At 38.6% G+C, this 16,840-nt stretch overlaps 1 protein-coding gene across 2 annotated transcripts in view; it reads left to right on the top strand.

Annotated features, from left to right (window-relative positions):
• Positions 1–9,979: 9,979 nt before the first annotated feature.
• onecut3b (one cut homeobox 3b) overlaps positions 9,980–16,840 on the top strand; it is a 32,460-nt gene continuing 25,599 nt past the window's right edge. Inside the window, exons 1-3 of one of the 2 annotated variants that reach the window (XM_072668909.1) lie at positions 9,980–10,446; positions 10,525–10,771; positions 10,844–11,181. In XM_072668909.1, coding sequence (XP_072525010.1) covers positions 9,981–10,446; positions 10,525–10,771; positions 10,844–11,181 — 1,051 coding nt within the window. In that variant the 5' untranslated portion in view covers position 9,980. Of the gene's footprint in view, positions 11,182–16,840 lie in introns of both variants that reach the window. The other variant, XM_072668908.1, reaches the window with a different exon arrangement.

Here is a 16,840-nt window from a genome sequence, read left to right as displayed (position 1 = left end):
CTGTTAGATAATGCAAGTGAAAGGGAAGAACACTCTCAAAAAGAAAAATGACACAAAGGGTTTTGTGGAGTGATGGCATACAAGAACCACTTTTGCTTCCCCAAAGAACCCTTCAGCTGAATGCCATCACATTAAAAGAGTCTACCATCCGAAGAACCCTTCAGCTAAATGCCATCACATTAAAAGAGGACATGTGGTTGGTGTGGCGCAACAGATAACACCACTACCTGACAGTGTGCTAGCACACCACGTGGGATACTGGGGTTCGATTCCCGGTCTGGGTGGCCATGCTGCGCTACACCAATAAGAGTCCTTGGGCAAGACTCCTAACACTACATTGGCCCTCCTCTGTGATACGAAGAACCATGTAAGTCGCGCTGGATAAGAGCGTCAGCTAAATGCCGTAAATGTAAATGTAAAAGAGTCTACCAGCCAAAGAACCCTTCAGCTGAATGCCATCACATTAAAAGAGTCTACCATCCAAAGAACCCTTCAGCTGAATGCATCACATTAAAATAGTCTACCATCCAAAGAACCCTTCAGCTGAATGCCATCACATTAAAAGAGTCTACCATCCAAAGAACCCTTCAGCTGAATGCCATCACATTAAAAGAGTCTACCATCCAAAGAACCCTTCAGCTGAATGCCATCACATTAAAAGGGTCTACTATCTAAAGAACCCTTCAACTAAATGCCATCACATTAAAAGAGTCTACCATCCAAAGAACCCTTCAGCTGAATGCCATCACATTAAAAGAGTCTACCATCCAAAGAACCCTTCAGCTGAATGCCATCACATTAAAAGAGTCTACCATCCAAAGAACCCTTCAGCTGAATGCCATCACATTAAAAGAGTCTACCATCCAAAGAACCCTTCAGCTGAATGCCATCACATTAAAAGAGTCTACCATCCAAAGAACCCTTGAAGAAGCTCTTTTATAAAGGTTTGGGTATTTTAAATTGATAAAATCTTTACTTAAACCCAGGAAGGGGGTTTTCTGTTACCTAATTATTCATCCCTCTTTTGGGTATAATTTCTTTCTGTTCCTTTTGTTCCACTCCTGGACTTAGCGTTTCAGTTTAAACCAAAAAAACAAAAAAAGAAGGGTAGTAAAGGAAAGTGATACATCCGTCCTTCTGGGGAGACTCAAGTGGGACTCTTGGTTGTCTCTGGTCCCTCTTAGGCGCCACCCACTCTCACCACTTCTGCACACCTGCAGACGCTCATGCCTTTACTTTAAAAGCTTGTTACTTTAAATATAATATTAGTGTACATTATTATTATTAAATATGTAAATTATGAATAAATATAACTTATACTTGATCCTATATTTCGTTCACAAAGTCTCTCAGTGTTGTTAACCCATGTTCTGAGCCATGATCCTGTCTAGTTTAATTTGCTGGGTTTGACCCTTAGACCCTTTGACCCTTCCTTTGTTCTGTTGGTTTATGTTTGTGTATAATTGCCTATGATGTACCTGCCTGCCTGGGTGCCATAGAATGCATTTATTGAGTTTTTTAAATGTTTTTTTTAATTAATATTTAAATTAGTAAGTATGTGGCTTTGGTTGGGGTGAAACAAGCATATTTACCACCCTGTTATTTTACCTCCAAATGAAACATGCTGTTGGCTAGTGAAAAGTTCCCCAACCCTGCAGTATGTAAAGGTTCTTCACACTAATCCCTCTCTATTACAAACTTATTATATTGCAATATTATTATATTATTATTTTGCCTTATTCACCAGTATCTCCCCAAGAATCTTGTTAAATGTGTTCTTCAGAAAAGTCCAAACAAAAACAAAAGATTCATGAAGCTCTGTTCTGATAATGGTCCATCCCATTGTCCTCATAAATGGCTGAAATCCCAAATAAGAAGACACTGAGGAACGTCAGAATCTTTATAAAGTCGAGTTTAGGAAGAAATATCTTCCTAAGAAGGACTGGTGAATAAGGCCCATGTTTCTTAATGAAGTATGGCTCTATGGCATTGCTCAAAGAACCATTTAAAGCACCTTGAAGACTTTTCAGATAAAGATGCCACCTTCCAAATATGTGCGAGAGCGAAGTGGGACAAAAGTTACTCCACTGTTAAAGATAAGCAGCCAGCGCTGTATCTTCGGTAGCGAGAGTGTGAGCGAATGTGTGAGGGCGTGAGAGCTATAGGCCGAGAGACAGTAACAGATACAAAGACAGAGGAGGAGAGCGAGAGTGAAAGAAAGCCATACACAAGCACCAGAGAAAGAAAGCGATATGAGCTCGAGACATACAGACAAAAGCAGAGACAGACAGAGAGAGAAGGCGAGAGTGTGAGGGCACCCGAGCTTGGCATTCAATGCAACTGTAGGCCAGGACACACACTGTTGTGTGTGAAGAATAGAGATCAGATACAGCAGGCTATGAAAGAATGGAGCAGACTGCCAGGAGGGATCAATACTCATTCTCAATATGCACGAGCATAAAGCAGCGTGTGTGTGTGTGAGTGTGTGTGTGTGTGAAAGAGAGAGAGGGGGGTGAGGATGTGTGTTTGTATCAGTGCTTGTGTGTGTTTGTGCTATAATAAAAAAGTATAACCCATGCATGTGTATGTTTACCATAACGGTGTGTGTGTGTGTGTGTTTATGAATTATGCAATAGGCTGCATATGATTATGTATAAACATTAAGAAGGTGGACCTTCATTCAATATGTGAGTCCAGACATCAGGTTTTAGTATATTTATTTTTGTCTGATTACAAATATGCAGACTGGGCCATTTTTCAAGCAAATATAGTCTCTCTCCAACAACACACACACACGCACATATGCACACGTCCCTGTAGAATTGATCGACTATTCCTTCTCAATCCAACTCTCCCTCTGTTTCTTAGCAACCAGCGCTCCAGTGGATTTAAAGGGTTGCTTGTTTTTATTATTTTATTATTTTTTTCTCCCTTCCTTAACAATAAGATGCTCCAGCCAGCATGTTTCCTGCTGGTGTTTCCGCTGGTGTTTGCACATTAATGTAAATTCCAAGTGAGACGTCGTGCAGGATTCCAAATGCCACTGGGTTTAAGCCCAAGAGAGGGTTTACTGACTATACAGTGTTACGGACGTCAGTGGTGGGTTTTGACGCAATAGCAGTGATGAAAAGATTTAAACCATAGGAACTATGTTAAACCATGATGCAATGGAAAGCCTGATGATGATGATGGTGATGATGATGATTTAGGGAGCATTAGTTTGTGCAACTACACATCTAAAAAATGAGTTACATGAACGCTTTCATAAAAACGGAGGCAGCTGGATCAAACTGATGTTATGTTACGATCAATATGACTCAATATGCAGTATTTCATATCAATATTTTAAATATGTAGTGTTCAGACCTGAGGCAGATTTAAATGCTTCAAATTTTTCAGATTTCATTTTGAAAGTAAATAATAACTTGATTTTAGAAGTGATTCGTGCTACAGATTAAGTTCTCGGGCCCCAAGAGTTGCTGAAAGCAAAGGGGTTGTTTTATATAATTCATGTTCAAATTCATCTTTAACTCAAATGTATATTATTTCATTTGACTGCCAAAGAGAAACCTCCATTAAAAGGAGAAGAACCTGGACACAAGGAACAAAACTGAGAAGGCTATGGTCATTTAATCAATGCAGTCATATTTTGAATGCTTTGGTCTGATTTAGATTTTATTTCATGTTGCAACTAAAATATATTTGTATTTGAATCCTAATGGAAGTTGTGACAGTCTGTCCCTTATTCGTCACATAAACACAGTGACAGTAGAAGTGATTCATATTCCCGTTAAGGTGCTTGGCCTCTTATGATCACCCTATGAATGCTGGAGCTATACAGCTTTAAAAAAAAAAAGATGCTACAGGGTTGTTTGAGGGATGCGGTGGAAGAACCATTTTTGCTTCCTAGAAGAGATCTGTAAAGTGTGAGTGTAAAGAACCTTTTTAAAAGCCTCTCAACAAAAATGGTTCTTCTCATTTTTTGGGAAGAACTTAAATCGACCAGAGGACAATTTTATCTTTTTCTTCTTGCTTTTATTTCATTTTATTTTGAAATTAAAGGTGAACAGTTTAGAAATCAATAAAGTACAGGCTCATCTCAGCACATGCAGTCTATGGGCCCAATGCAGTGTTAAAATCCATATATTTGGAAATTGAATAAAAATTTCAATTGTAATTCCTGCTTAATTTAGGATTATGTGAGACATGTAAGACAACCTTGTCCTATTCACAGTTCAACAGGGATAGTGTTCCGAACTGAAATCCAGAATTTATATATATATATATATATATATATATATATATATATATATATATATATATATATATATATACACACACACACACACATTTACATATACATATACATTATATATATGTACCTATAATATACATATAATATACATTTATAAATCGTCTGTTAAAAGGATTCTTATAAGGAAGAATCCTTCTTATCACTCCAATTAACCCTCTTTATTTTGATGTTATTATTTATTTAGTTCTTATCAGTTATTTATTATATAATATTCTTGAAAACAAAGGTGCTACAAAGGTTTCTATGAACTGCTGCTGGATCTGAACACATTGAGGGTTCAGTCCGTGCTGAAGCGAAATAAGCCAAACAGTCTCGCAGCCCCTAAAGAGAGCTTGAGCCTAAATAAGGCCTCCATCCCGCGTGGCAGTAAAATATGAGTTAAGGAGACCGGGGCGTGTTTAATGCGCTCGAGCTCGAGCTCATGGATCCTTCCTTTGTTTCTTGTTCTAACGGATCTGCCCGTTTCCATCGGTGATTGATTTCCGATCGAATGGAAGCAGCACGAGCTCCTCTTCATCACCCAGCTCTCCTTCGTCTCACACTCACGCGCTGCTGCAAATGGCCCCACATGCACACTTGCAATTGCTTACACTTTAGTATTTATTGTGAAAGAATTCATTTCACTCACGACTTGGTTACATGTGTATAAAATAAATCACATAAACGGTTAAACTTCCCAACTTTCAAGTGACAGCTCGTCTGAAAGAAACGGAAAAGATGTTTAATCCAGCAGTTAGAAATAGATATTGTTTTCACAGATTTGTGAGAAGATCATCAGTAATAAATAATCGATTAATTTTATTTGACCTTCGTCTTTGATTTCTGCGGGAATAGATAATGTATTGTATAAAACTATCATTTTTAAACTAGATTAGATTTCAGATTAATATTTTTACAGAACACTAACTTGTTAGCAAAAATAAAGCAAGCATGAGTTAAACAAACATAAGTCAAAATAACAAATAGATAAATACCACCAAACAACAACACCAACAACAACAACAACAACAATAATAAGCAACAATAATTAAAGCAATGAAAGGAATAAAATTACGGAAAGGCCATTTAAACTTCAACAACTTAATGTAATTATTGAAACAATAAAATTTAATATAGTTTAATGTAATGTAATGTAGTGTAATATAATATAATTTAACATAATGTAATATAATATATAATAACATTTATACCACAAAAATAAAATGCTAATAATACAATTTAATATCATATAAAACAAATATAATTTTATATTGTGTTCCCTTACATTGTCATATACTACTAATGTATAGTCACTCATTCTAAAATATTTTTAGAATGAAAAATATTTAGAGCTTTAAAGGGAATGTAATGTAATGTAGTGTTTGGAAGTGATGGTAAACTGTGAAGCCCAGTCCCAGCATGTTTCTTCTACAAGCTCCTGCTTTGCTTCTAAACCTGATCAATAAATCAATAGCTCATCAATGCAGCAGCCTGATTCCAATTCCATCATTCAGAAAAATGCCAAAGACAAAGTTTCCCTGCAATAAAATGTACTGTGTTCAGACTGCAGCCGGATCCGCTTCTGAAAGCGCCGTGAAGTCCGACCAGTGCGAAGGATCTTAGACTCACTCAGATTTCCTTCATTAGAATCAGTTCATCTAAACTTTTACGGTTTAAACATGGTTTTACTCTGCAGATCAAACCGGATACAAGAGGCGAAACTACAGAGCAGCGTTATGAACTGGTCAAATAGATTTACTTTATGTTAAAGGCTAAAGGCTCTCAAATTCAGGATGAATAAATGAGCTCAAAACTTTTAAAAAATTGATTTAAAAATAAATATTAACGCGCATGAATTAAATACCTGTGTTTTTGTAAATAATTAAGCGTTTCGTTTTTTTCAATTACTCTAAATAATGATATAATATAGAACTGTTATATTACTGTTAAAATAGTTATAATTCCATAGTATTTCATGAAGTTTTGCAATTTACTTATTATCACTATTAAATTAAAACCAATCTAAAATAATATGTGAACAATGATCAAACAATCAAGCACAGTTCAAAACCAGCTTTAAAACAACTTATGAAAGCCTAAAAAATATGAAACCGGTTTGGATTATAGCTCCTCAAATCAACAGTGTAGTGTTTAGTTAGCATAAAAGTCAGGCTAGTCAGAGAGGTCAGCTTAAAAAGGTCGGATCAACTTTTGTGAACTAGTGAGGGATTGTTTAGAGGAGATACTGGTATTATATTAAAGAGGAAAAATAAAATCAATCAAATTACAATAAAACAATAAGTCAGAAGAGTTTTCGCGTTATTTACATTTTTTAATTTATCGGATAAATATGATACTGTAGGATGACATTATTTCAAATAAAAATACATACAGTGCTAAAACCACATTAATCTTGTTTTTGCTTGGATATTTAATCCTTGTTCGTTGTGTTTAATCCTAAACTGGCATCTGAGATGAGGGAGGTTCAGAAAAAAACGGGGGAAGGTTTTAAATAAAGTTTTAGGTTATTAATTTATTAAGACTTTAAACTGTGGATTAAAGCTTAATTCGAAGTTAATTAAATAAAAAAACGGCATCAAAAAGAATAACAGCACACACACGCTCAGTGTGTGAGTGTGTGTGTGTGTGTGTGTGTGTGTGTGTGAATTGAAAGCTTAAAGGCGCGCACTAACATCCATCAGCCCAGGCGGTCGGTGGCCGGTACCGGAGCCCCTGCGCGCGGGTTGAGCCGATCCACCGTGATTTATTCCTCAAATAAGCTCATCGATAGAGGGACATTAGAGCAGAGCAGGAGAACAGTCATCACTCCTACAGGCCTCAGCTTAGAGCACACTTAGAGCACCTACACCATTATACCATTAACTACCGTGACGTCACAAAAAATAAATTAAATGACAATAATCACCATCTGACCACCATCATCAGTGTAAAGAATAATAATGATAATAACAATAGTAATGACAGAACGGATGACACTATTATTATTACTATTACTATCATTATTATTATTATTATTATTATTATTATTAATAATAATAATAATAATAATAATAGTATGAACAGCAGTAACAATAATATGATGAGGATGATAAAAAAATAAAAACAATTATCAGCAGTAGTATGGAAATTATTATCGCCAACAGCAGCAATAATAAAAATAATAGTAATAATAATAATAATATTAATAATAAAACGAAATACATGACATATAGACATCATTGTTATTGTTATTATCACAATTATTGTTATGATTATTATTAGTAGTAGTACTAGTATAAAAAAAAATTTAATACAAATACAAAAAAATACTTATGCACACGACAGTGACGTCACCAACCAAGAAAACACAACAACAACAACACTCATAATAATAATAATAATAACAACAACAACAACAACAATAATAATAATAATAATAATAATACTTGCAGTCTAGATGAAATATTTTGTCATGTGTAAAATATAAAGCCAAACAGGGCCTCAGATGATAGACTGAACACCTGCAAGGCCTTCACACCTGCAGCCGCGCTGCTGCTCCTCATTTTACACAAAATAGCATTTCCAACACACACCTATAAAACACCAGATGAGATATGAATCTATTGGATTTTAGAGAATTGTAATGAAAAGACTAATTGGTGTTTTACCTCTGCGGCACGCGCGCTGCGGAGCCGGGCTCGTGCTGCCCACATCCTGCCGGTGTGTTTGCTCTGCGCTCTCTCTCGCTTTCAGCTCCAAACTTTCTGACCTGCGCGATCCCGGCTCACCCCGGGGTCAGAAAACATAATTAATCAGTGTCAGTCAATATATCGATCCGAGTTATCAATGAGCAGCGAAAGCAGCGCCAACAGGCCAGAGCGCTTTCACACCACTTACACCCCTTCAGCAGTTTACTCTCTCCGAGATGAGCCCACTCGTGCTGGGCACGTGCTCAGATACGGCACTGAGAAATATATGTGAGAATGTCGTTATATGTTATTTAACATACAGCTATTAATATACTTATCAATATCATCATTGATTAAGTCTGTACTGGCATGGGATAAAGAGCAGGTCTGTGGATGCCTACCATGTCAGAACTGAACTGAACATACCACATAACACACACACACACACACACACACACACACACACACACATATATATATGTGTATATATATACATATATATATATATATATATATATATATATATATATATATAAACTGTTACATATGTACTTTATAAATGTTATGTATGTTATATATGTATACTCTAAATTGTTTCTAAATTGTATAAAAATCACGTGACAGGAGCGATTTCAACGTAATCGGAAATTTCTAAAATAAGAGAGGAACGTTGGAGAGGTCAGTTAAATTAATGCATACATGGTATGATATTCACTGCATATGCTACACATAGGTGTGCTCCATGCTGGTCTTTTAATATCTTTAATATTTGAATAGTTCTTGTTTAGTGAAGCACTTCTTCATGATGAAGCACTTGGTTCATGTTTCCTAATAAACAGATAAACAACCCTATATATAGATATAGATATATAGATATACCCTACATGCAGACATAGATGTAGAAAATATATAAGCCTATACTATATTTATTCATAATGCTATATGCATGTGTTGATATATATTGATATAAGCATTTATATGGATAAAGAAACTGGTCTGCATGCAGTAGAATACAATAACGGATACTTTAGCACATTACCATTTTACTCTTAGAGCTAAATAGCCTTAATGAAGTGTAGACTTCTGTAAAGGATATATGAGCACGTGCAGGCAAAATGTAGGCCTACATGTCATTAGGGCTACATACATTACAAAATAGAAGAACTTTTGGACCGTCATTATATTGGCCTCGTGTGTTCAAAAGGGCTGTTCTAGTTGGAGTGAAAGTGCAAGGAGCTTATTATACATTTATTACAATTAAAAAATACATTACTGGTAAAATGATTATCTATTAATATATGGATGAATGATTGTTTGTTGTTGTATTCATAGAGGGGTAAATGAGTGGATCTTAAGCTCTGAAATGTTTGTTTTTATATATGCATGTATAATATGATATGCATGTTTGAATATTATGACATTGCAATTGTAGATGATCACCGTCATCATTAAGAGGGGTGGGGTGCGGTCTCGCACCCTGATATTTCACGTACGCGCGCAAAAAAGGAAGCATTACACTTCAGCACCGCGGACAGCGCGCGCCTTTTTTGTCTTCTCCCTCCCTCCTCTTTTCCTACAAGGCGGCGGACGCGCACGCGCGCTCCCGCTCGCTCGGACATGGACGCGGCGCCGCTCGAGCCTCTCGGCAGAAGCGCTACTACTACAGCTGCTACTACTGCTGCGGCTGTTGCTGTTGTTGATGCTGAGCTGCGAATGAGCCGCACGCGCTCTCCGTCCGGCACCGACGAGTGAGTGGCGAGCGCGAGAGCTTTGTTTTGTTTTTCTTTCCTTTTGTTTTTCTTTCTTTTTTAATCCTGGTTTTCTACAACGCGATGCTGGACTGATCGATGGATTGCTGTTGAGAAGAAGAAGCTCGCGCTGTAGTGAGAGAGGGGGGGGGAGGGAGTGAGAGAGACAGAAAGAAAGAGACAGAGAGCGAGAGGGTGAAAGAGAGAGAGGGAGGGAGGCGAGAAGGCAGCATCTCTCTCCTTCTCGCGATGGAGCTCACCATGGAGAACCTCAGCAACATGCACGGCGTCTCGCACGCGCAGGCAGCGGGCGAGCTGATGAACGTGGCGCACTCGCGTCCCTCGCCCGGCCCACCGCCGCCCCACCGCAGCCTCGTGTCGCACGGGCGCTCGGCCATGGTCTCGAGTATGGCGTCCATCCTGGAAGGCGCCGGCGAGTACCGGAGCGACGCGGCCGCTCTCACCGGCCACTTGCACGCGGCCGCTATGAGCATGTGCGAGCCTGGCATGGGCCTGTCCAGCACGTACACGACGCTCGCGCCCTTGCAGCACCTGCCGCCTATCTCCACCGTGTCGGACAAGTTCCACCCGCACGCGCACCCGCACGCGCACCCGCATCACCCGCACGCGCACCACGCGCACCCTCACCACGCGCACCAGCGCCTCGCCGCAGGCAACGTCAGCGGCAGCTTCACGCTCATGCGCGACGACCGCGGTGTCCCAGGAGGGCCCGGCGGCGGCCCCGGCGGAGGCGGTGGTCCCGGAGGTCCCGGCGGCGGCGGTGGGGCGGCAGGCGGCTTGGTCAGCAATCTGTACGGACACCACTACGCCAAGGACGTGACGGGCATGGGAGCGCCGCTCTCGCCACTTTCCAACGGGCTGGGCGCGCTGCACGGCTCGCAGAACGCGCTCTCCGCCGCCTACGGCCCCGCGAGCGCCGCCGGTTTCGAGCCGCACGCAGCCATGCTGTCGCGCAGCGAGGAGCACCTGGCCCGCAGCTTGGGCGGCGGAGGCGGCGGCGGCGCCGGCGCCAGCGTGGCGCACGCGCACGCCGTCCTCTCCAACCTCAACGGCATGCACCCGCACGGGCACCTGCACGCGCAAGCCGCCAGCGCCGCCATGCTGGCCGAGCGCGAGAGGCACGCGGTCGTTGGCGGCGTGGGGCACAGCGGAGGCGGCGGCGGAGGAGGAGGAGGAGGAGGGAGCCAAGTGGAGGAGATCAACACCAAAGAGGTGGCGCAGCGGATCACGGCCGAGCTGAAGCGCTACAGCATCCCGCAGGCCATCTTCGCGCAGCGGATCCTCTGCCGCTCGCAGGGAACCCTGTCCGACCTGCTGCGCAACCCCAAGCCCTGGAGTAAGCTCAAGTCCGGCAGAGAGACCTTCAGGAGGATGTGGAAATGGCTGCAGGAGCCCGAGTTCCAGAGGATGTCCGCGCTCAGGCTGGCCGGTGAGTTTTTCCCAAAGCTAAAAGAGCCTCTGTATAGCATCTGTAGAGGCTGTAAGTAAAGTGTGGATTCAGGTATTTTGGGCCATCGTATAAAAAGGACACTCAGCACTCAGTTGAACTGAATTCACTCTGGTGTCCCTTTTGGGAAATTTGTCTCACTGTTATTAAAGCTAATGAGAACCATTTAATCAACCAAAGAGCCATTCTAGCACTCAGCTGGTTCTCTGAGTTCTCACAGTTCTGTACATAACCATAGCCTTTATTAAAGAACTCAAAGATTGTAGACTAAACAGACACCCAGGCTTCCAGGCAGTTAAGACATTATCAGTTGATGCTCACTAGTGTATTTTTTCTGAAATAGCCAAAGCAAATACTGGAAATCTGCATATTAAAATAAAGTAATATTAAAGATAGGTCTTTGTAATAAATTTTAGTAGAGAAATTTCATAAAAGAATGGCCTCATTATCTATGGCCTAAAACAATGTCCCATAATACCTAATACAGCAACCCATTTTACTTAACACATAATACCAAGCACACCGTCCCCATTTATACCTAACACAGCCTTCCATTAAACTAAACACACGGTCCCGTAGTACCTAACACACTGTCCCTTATCTAACACATTGTTCCATCATGTCTAACACACTGCCCTATAATACCAAACACATTAACCTGTAATACTTAACACACTGCCCTATAATACCAAACACATTAACCTGTAATACCTAACACACTGCACTATAATACCAAACACATTAACCTGTAATACCTAACACACTGCACTATAATACCAAACACATTAACCTGTAATACCTAACACACTGCACTATAATACCAAACACATTAACCTGTAATACCTAACACACTGCCCTATAATACCAAACACATTAACCTGTAATACCTAACACACTGCCCTATAATACCAAACACATTAACCTGTAATACCTAACACACTGCCCTATAATACCAAACACATTAACCTGTAATACCTAACACACTGCCCTATAATACTAAACACATTAACCTGTAATACCTAACACACTGCCCTATAATATCAATCACATTAACCTGTAATACCTAACACACTGCCCTATAATACCAAACACATTAACCTGTAATACCTAACACACTGCCCTATAATACCAAACACATTAACCTGTAATACCTAACACACTGCCCTATAATACCAAACACATTAACCTGTAATACCTAACACACTGCCCTATAATACTAAACACATTAACCTGTAATACCTAACACACTGCACTATAATATCAATCACATTAACCTGTAATACCTAACACACTGCACTATAATACCAAACACATTAACCTGTAATACCTAACACACTGCACTATAATATCAATCACATTAACCTGTAATACCTAACACACTGCACTATAATATCAATCACATTAACCTGTAATACCTAACACACTGAACTATAATACCAAACACATTAACCTGTAATACCTAACACACTGCACTATAATATCAATCACATTAACCTGTAATACCTAACACACTGCACTATAATATCAATCACATTAACCTGTAATACCTAACACACTGCACTAAAATACCAAACACATTAACCTGTAATACCTAACACACTGAACTATAATACTAAACACATTAACCTGTAATACCTAACACACTGCCCCATAATACTAAACACATTAACCTGTAATACCTAACACACTGAACTATAATACCAAACACATTAACCTGTAATACCTAACACACTGAACTACAATACTAAACACATTAACCTGTAATACTTAACACACTGCACTATAATACTAAACACATTAACCTGTAATACCTAACACACTGCCCTATAATACCAAACACATTAACCTGTAATACCTAACACACTGCACTATAATACTAAACACATTAACCTGTAATACCTAACACACTGCCCTATAATACCAAACACATTAACCTGTAATACCTAACACACTGCCCTATAATACCAAACGCATTAACCTGTAATACCTAACACACTGCACTATAATACCAAACACATTAACCTGTAATACCTAACACACTGCCCTATAATACCAAACACATTAACCTGTAATACCTAACACACTGCCCTATAATACTAAACACATTAACCTATAATACCTATCACACCACCCTATAATATCAATCACATTAACCTGTAATACCTTACAAACTATCCTATAATACCAAATCCATTGATTCATGATACCTATCACACCATCCTATATCAAACACATGACCCTATACAACCTAACACACTGTTCTATAATACCAAACACATTCATCTATAATACCTAATGAACTGTGCTATAATATCAATCACATTAACTTGTAATACCTAACACACTGTCCTATAATACCAAACACATTAATCTATAATACCTAGCACACCATTCTATACCAAACACATGACCCTATAATACCTAACACACTGTCCAATAATATCAATCACATGACCCTATAATACCTAACACACTGTCTTATAATAACAATCACATGACCCTATAATACCTAACACACTGTCCAATAATATCAATCACATGACCCTATAATACCTAACACACTGTCTTATAATAACAATAACATTAACCTGTAATACCTAACACACTGTCACATAGTACCAAACACACATGTACTACCTAGCGTACTGTCCCATAATATCAATCACAGTAACATATAATAAGAACACTCTGTCCCACAATATCAAACACACTGTCCTTTAATGTCTATTGCATTGATCTACAATCCCAATCCCATTATCCTGTACTGCTTGTCCGATAATACTAACACACAGTCCCATAATACCTAACACTGTCCTTCATTACCTAGCACACTGTTTTGTAATACCCAACACACCGTCCCACAATACCTTACACATTGTCCCGTAACAGCCAGACACTGTCCACTCTTAAGATGTCTTTAATACATGTGCCTTTAGTACCTAACACAATGTGTTATACCTAACACTGATCAGTTATACCTAACACACTGCCATAACACACAGTCTCATAATACCAAGCACACTGCACTCTAATACCATACACAGTCCTATGATGCTTAACACACTGTCCTGTTATACATAACGCACTGCCCTATCATACCTAACGCACTGTCCCATAATGCCTAACATATTAACTAATAATACCTAACCCAGTATCTTATTAAACCTTACACATTGTCATTTAATGGCGAACACACTGTCCTATAATACCTAACACACTGTCCCACAATACCAAACAAATGGTCTCATAATAACAAACACACTGTCCTATAATACCTCACACACTTTCAGTTCTATGCAACATATTAAGATCATGCAGTTGTGTTATCAGATTAAATTATGACTATTCATATGAAATTACTACATATCAGCATGGACCACGTCGTTCAACAACAAAAGGAAGATGCATGTCCCCCCATACCAACACAGTGTCCCTTATGATCTTATATCCCATAATACCTGGATCCACCCTGCAGTTATTTAATGACCACTGATCGTTATCAAGTGGGTGTTAACTGAAATCACAGGCTTCTATCACTCTGCCATTACTGCATATCTGTTCGCCACATCAAGCTAATGTTATTGTCAGCCTCCGTTCAGAGAAAGCAGGGCTGTACATTCACACTGGCCTTCTCGAGAGAGAGAGAGAGAGAGAGAGAGAGAGAGAGAGAGAGAGAGAGAGAGAGAGAGAGAGAGTATAGTCCAGTGATGCTGAGACCTGTACAGGGAAAGTTTCATGTGACCAATTCTCTTGAAGACGGTTTCTGAGACAGGGATTAAGCCTAGTCCCTGATATTTTCAATGGAAATGAAAATATAGGCTTTAATGAAAATAGGCTTATTGCCTGTCCTAGTAAGCAGCCCTTAAAGTACAGAAATAAGGCCTGAATATGGCGACATAATCCATATTTGTTTCTTCTTTCCTTTTTTCCATCTTTAATATTGTGAGCCATCATGTAACAAGAGGCATGTCAATAAATGTGTTTGTATTCCAGAATGATCAGGAGCTTTCTGAAAGAATAGGCAGGAAATTATGTAAATACATTAGTTATATTACACTTGTTATATTTAGAAAGTTAAATATTATCTTTATAAAGCCTTCCTGAGCCAGTCAGAGACTTGTGTCTATAAGGCATGAATACCACATAACACTGGAGAAATGTGTACAATCTTGTTGTATTTGAGACGGTAATGCCAAATGAACTCTAGGAAATATGGGTTTATATATAGGAGGGAAAGTGAAGCACCAGGTTTACCAATATCAACATCTGTACCTTAATCGCAAGGTTGGTCCAAAATCCATTATTGCATGTATCAATACCGCACTAAATAGGTCCATTGTAACACTGCTTTTGTAACACTGATTCGTCCTATTTCAGAATTCTTAACACATTCTTCTGTAACATCTAACACGCTATCCCGCCATATCTAACACAATCCATAATATCTAACACATTTCATAATATCTAACACAATCCATAATATCTAACATAATCCGTGATACCTAACATAATTCGTGATATCTAACACAATCAGTGATATCTAACACAATCCATAATATCTAACACATTCCATAATATCTAACACAATCCATAATACCTAACATAATCCGTGATATCTAACATAATCCGTGATATCTAACACAATCCATAATATCTAACATAATCCATGATATCTAACATAATTTGTGATATCTAACACAATCAGTGATATCTAACACATTCCATAATATCTAACACATTTCATAATACCTAACATAATCTGTGATATCTAACATAATCCATAATATCTAACATAATCCGTGATATCTAACACATTTCATAATATCTAACACATTCCATAATATCTAACACAATCCATAATATCTAACATATTCAGTGATATCTAACATAATCCGTGATATCTAACATAATCTGTGATATTTAACACAATCCATAATACCTAACACATTCCATAATACCTAACACCTTATTCTGTAATATCTAACACACTATCCTGCAATACCTAACACATTCCATAATACCTAACACCTTAATCTATTATATCTAACACGCTATCCTGCAATACCTAACACATTCTTCTGTACACACTATCCCGCAATACCTAACACAATCCATAATATATAACAATCTGTAATATCTAACACATTCTTCTGTAATATGTAAAATAGCTCAAAATTACTATTCTATAATTCCTAACACATTATTTTATAATATCTCCATTAATCTTAACACATTATTCTCTAGCACACTATTCCATAATATCTATGGTATTATTGCATAGTAGCTAACACACTATTCAATAATACCACCCGAAATACCAAACACATTGTTCTGCATTCTCAAACTCATTATGAGTCCTTATTCTGTAATATCCATCCAAAATATCTCATGCATTATTCCATAGTTTCTGCTACATTCTTCCATAATGCCCATCACATTATTCCACAATATTTAACACAACTCTATAAAACTTTATTCTATATCTTTACACAATATATATATAACACATTCCATCCTAGATCAAACGCTATCTCTCTCATTAAACTTTATAAATTCTTCTGATAATATCTAACACACTGTTGTCCCTCAGCACCCATCACACTACTCCACAGTATCTAACACGCTTATGAAAGCACCTGCT

The sequence above is a fragment of the Salminus brasiliensis genome, chromosome 23, assembly GCF_030463535.1.
Source record: "Salminus brasiliensis chromosome 23, fSalBra1.hap2, whole genome shotgun sequence".
Classification (NCBI taxonomy): Eukaryota; Metazoa; Chordata; class Actinopteri; order Characiformes; family Bryconidae; genus Salminus; species Salminus brasiliensis.
This window is presented reverse-complemented; position numbering and strand designations above follow the sequence as displayed.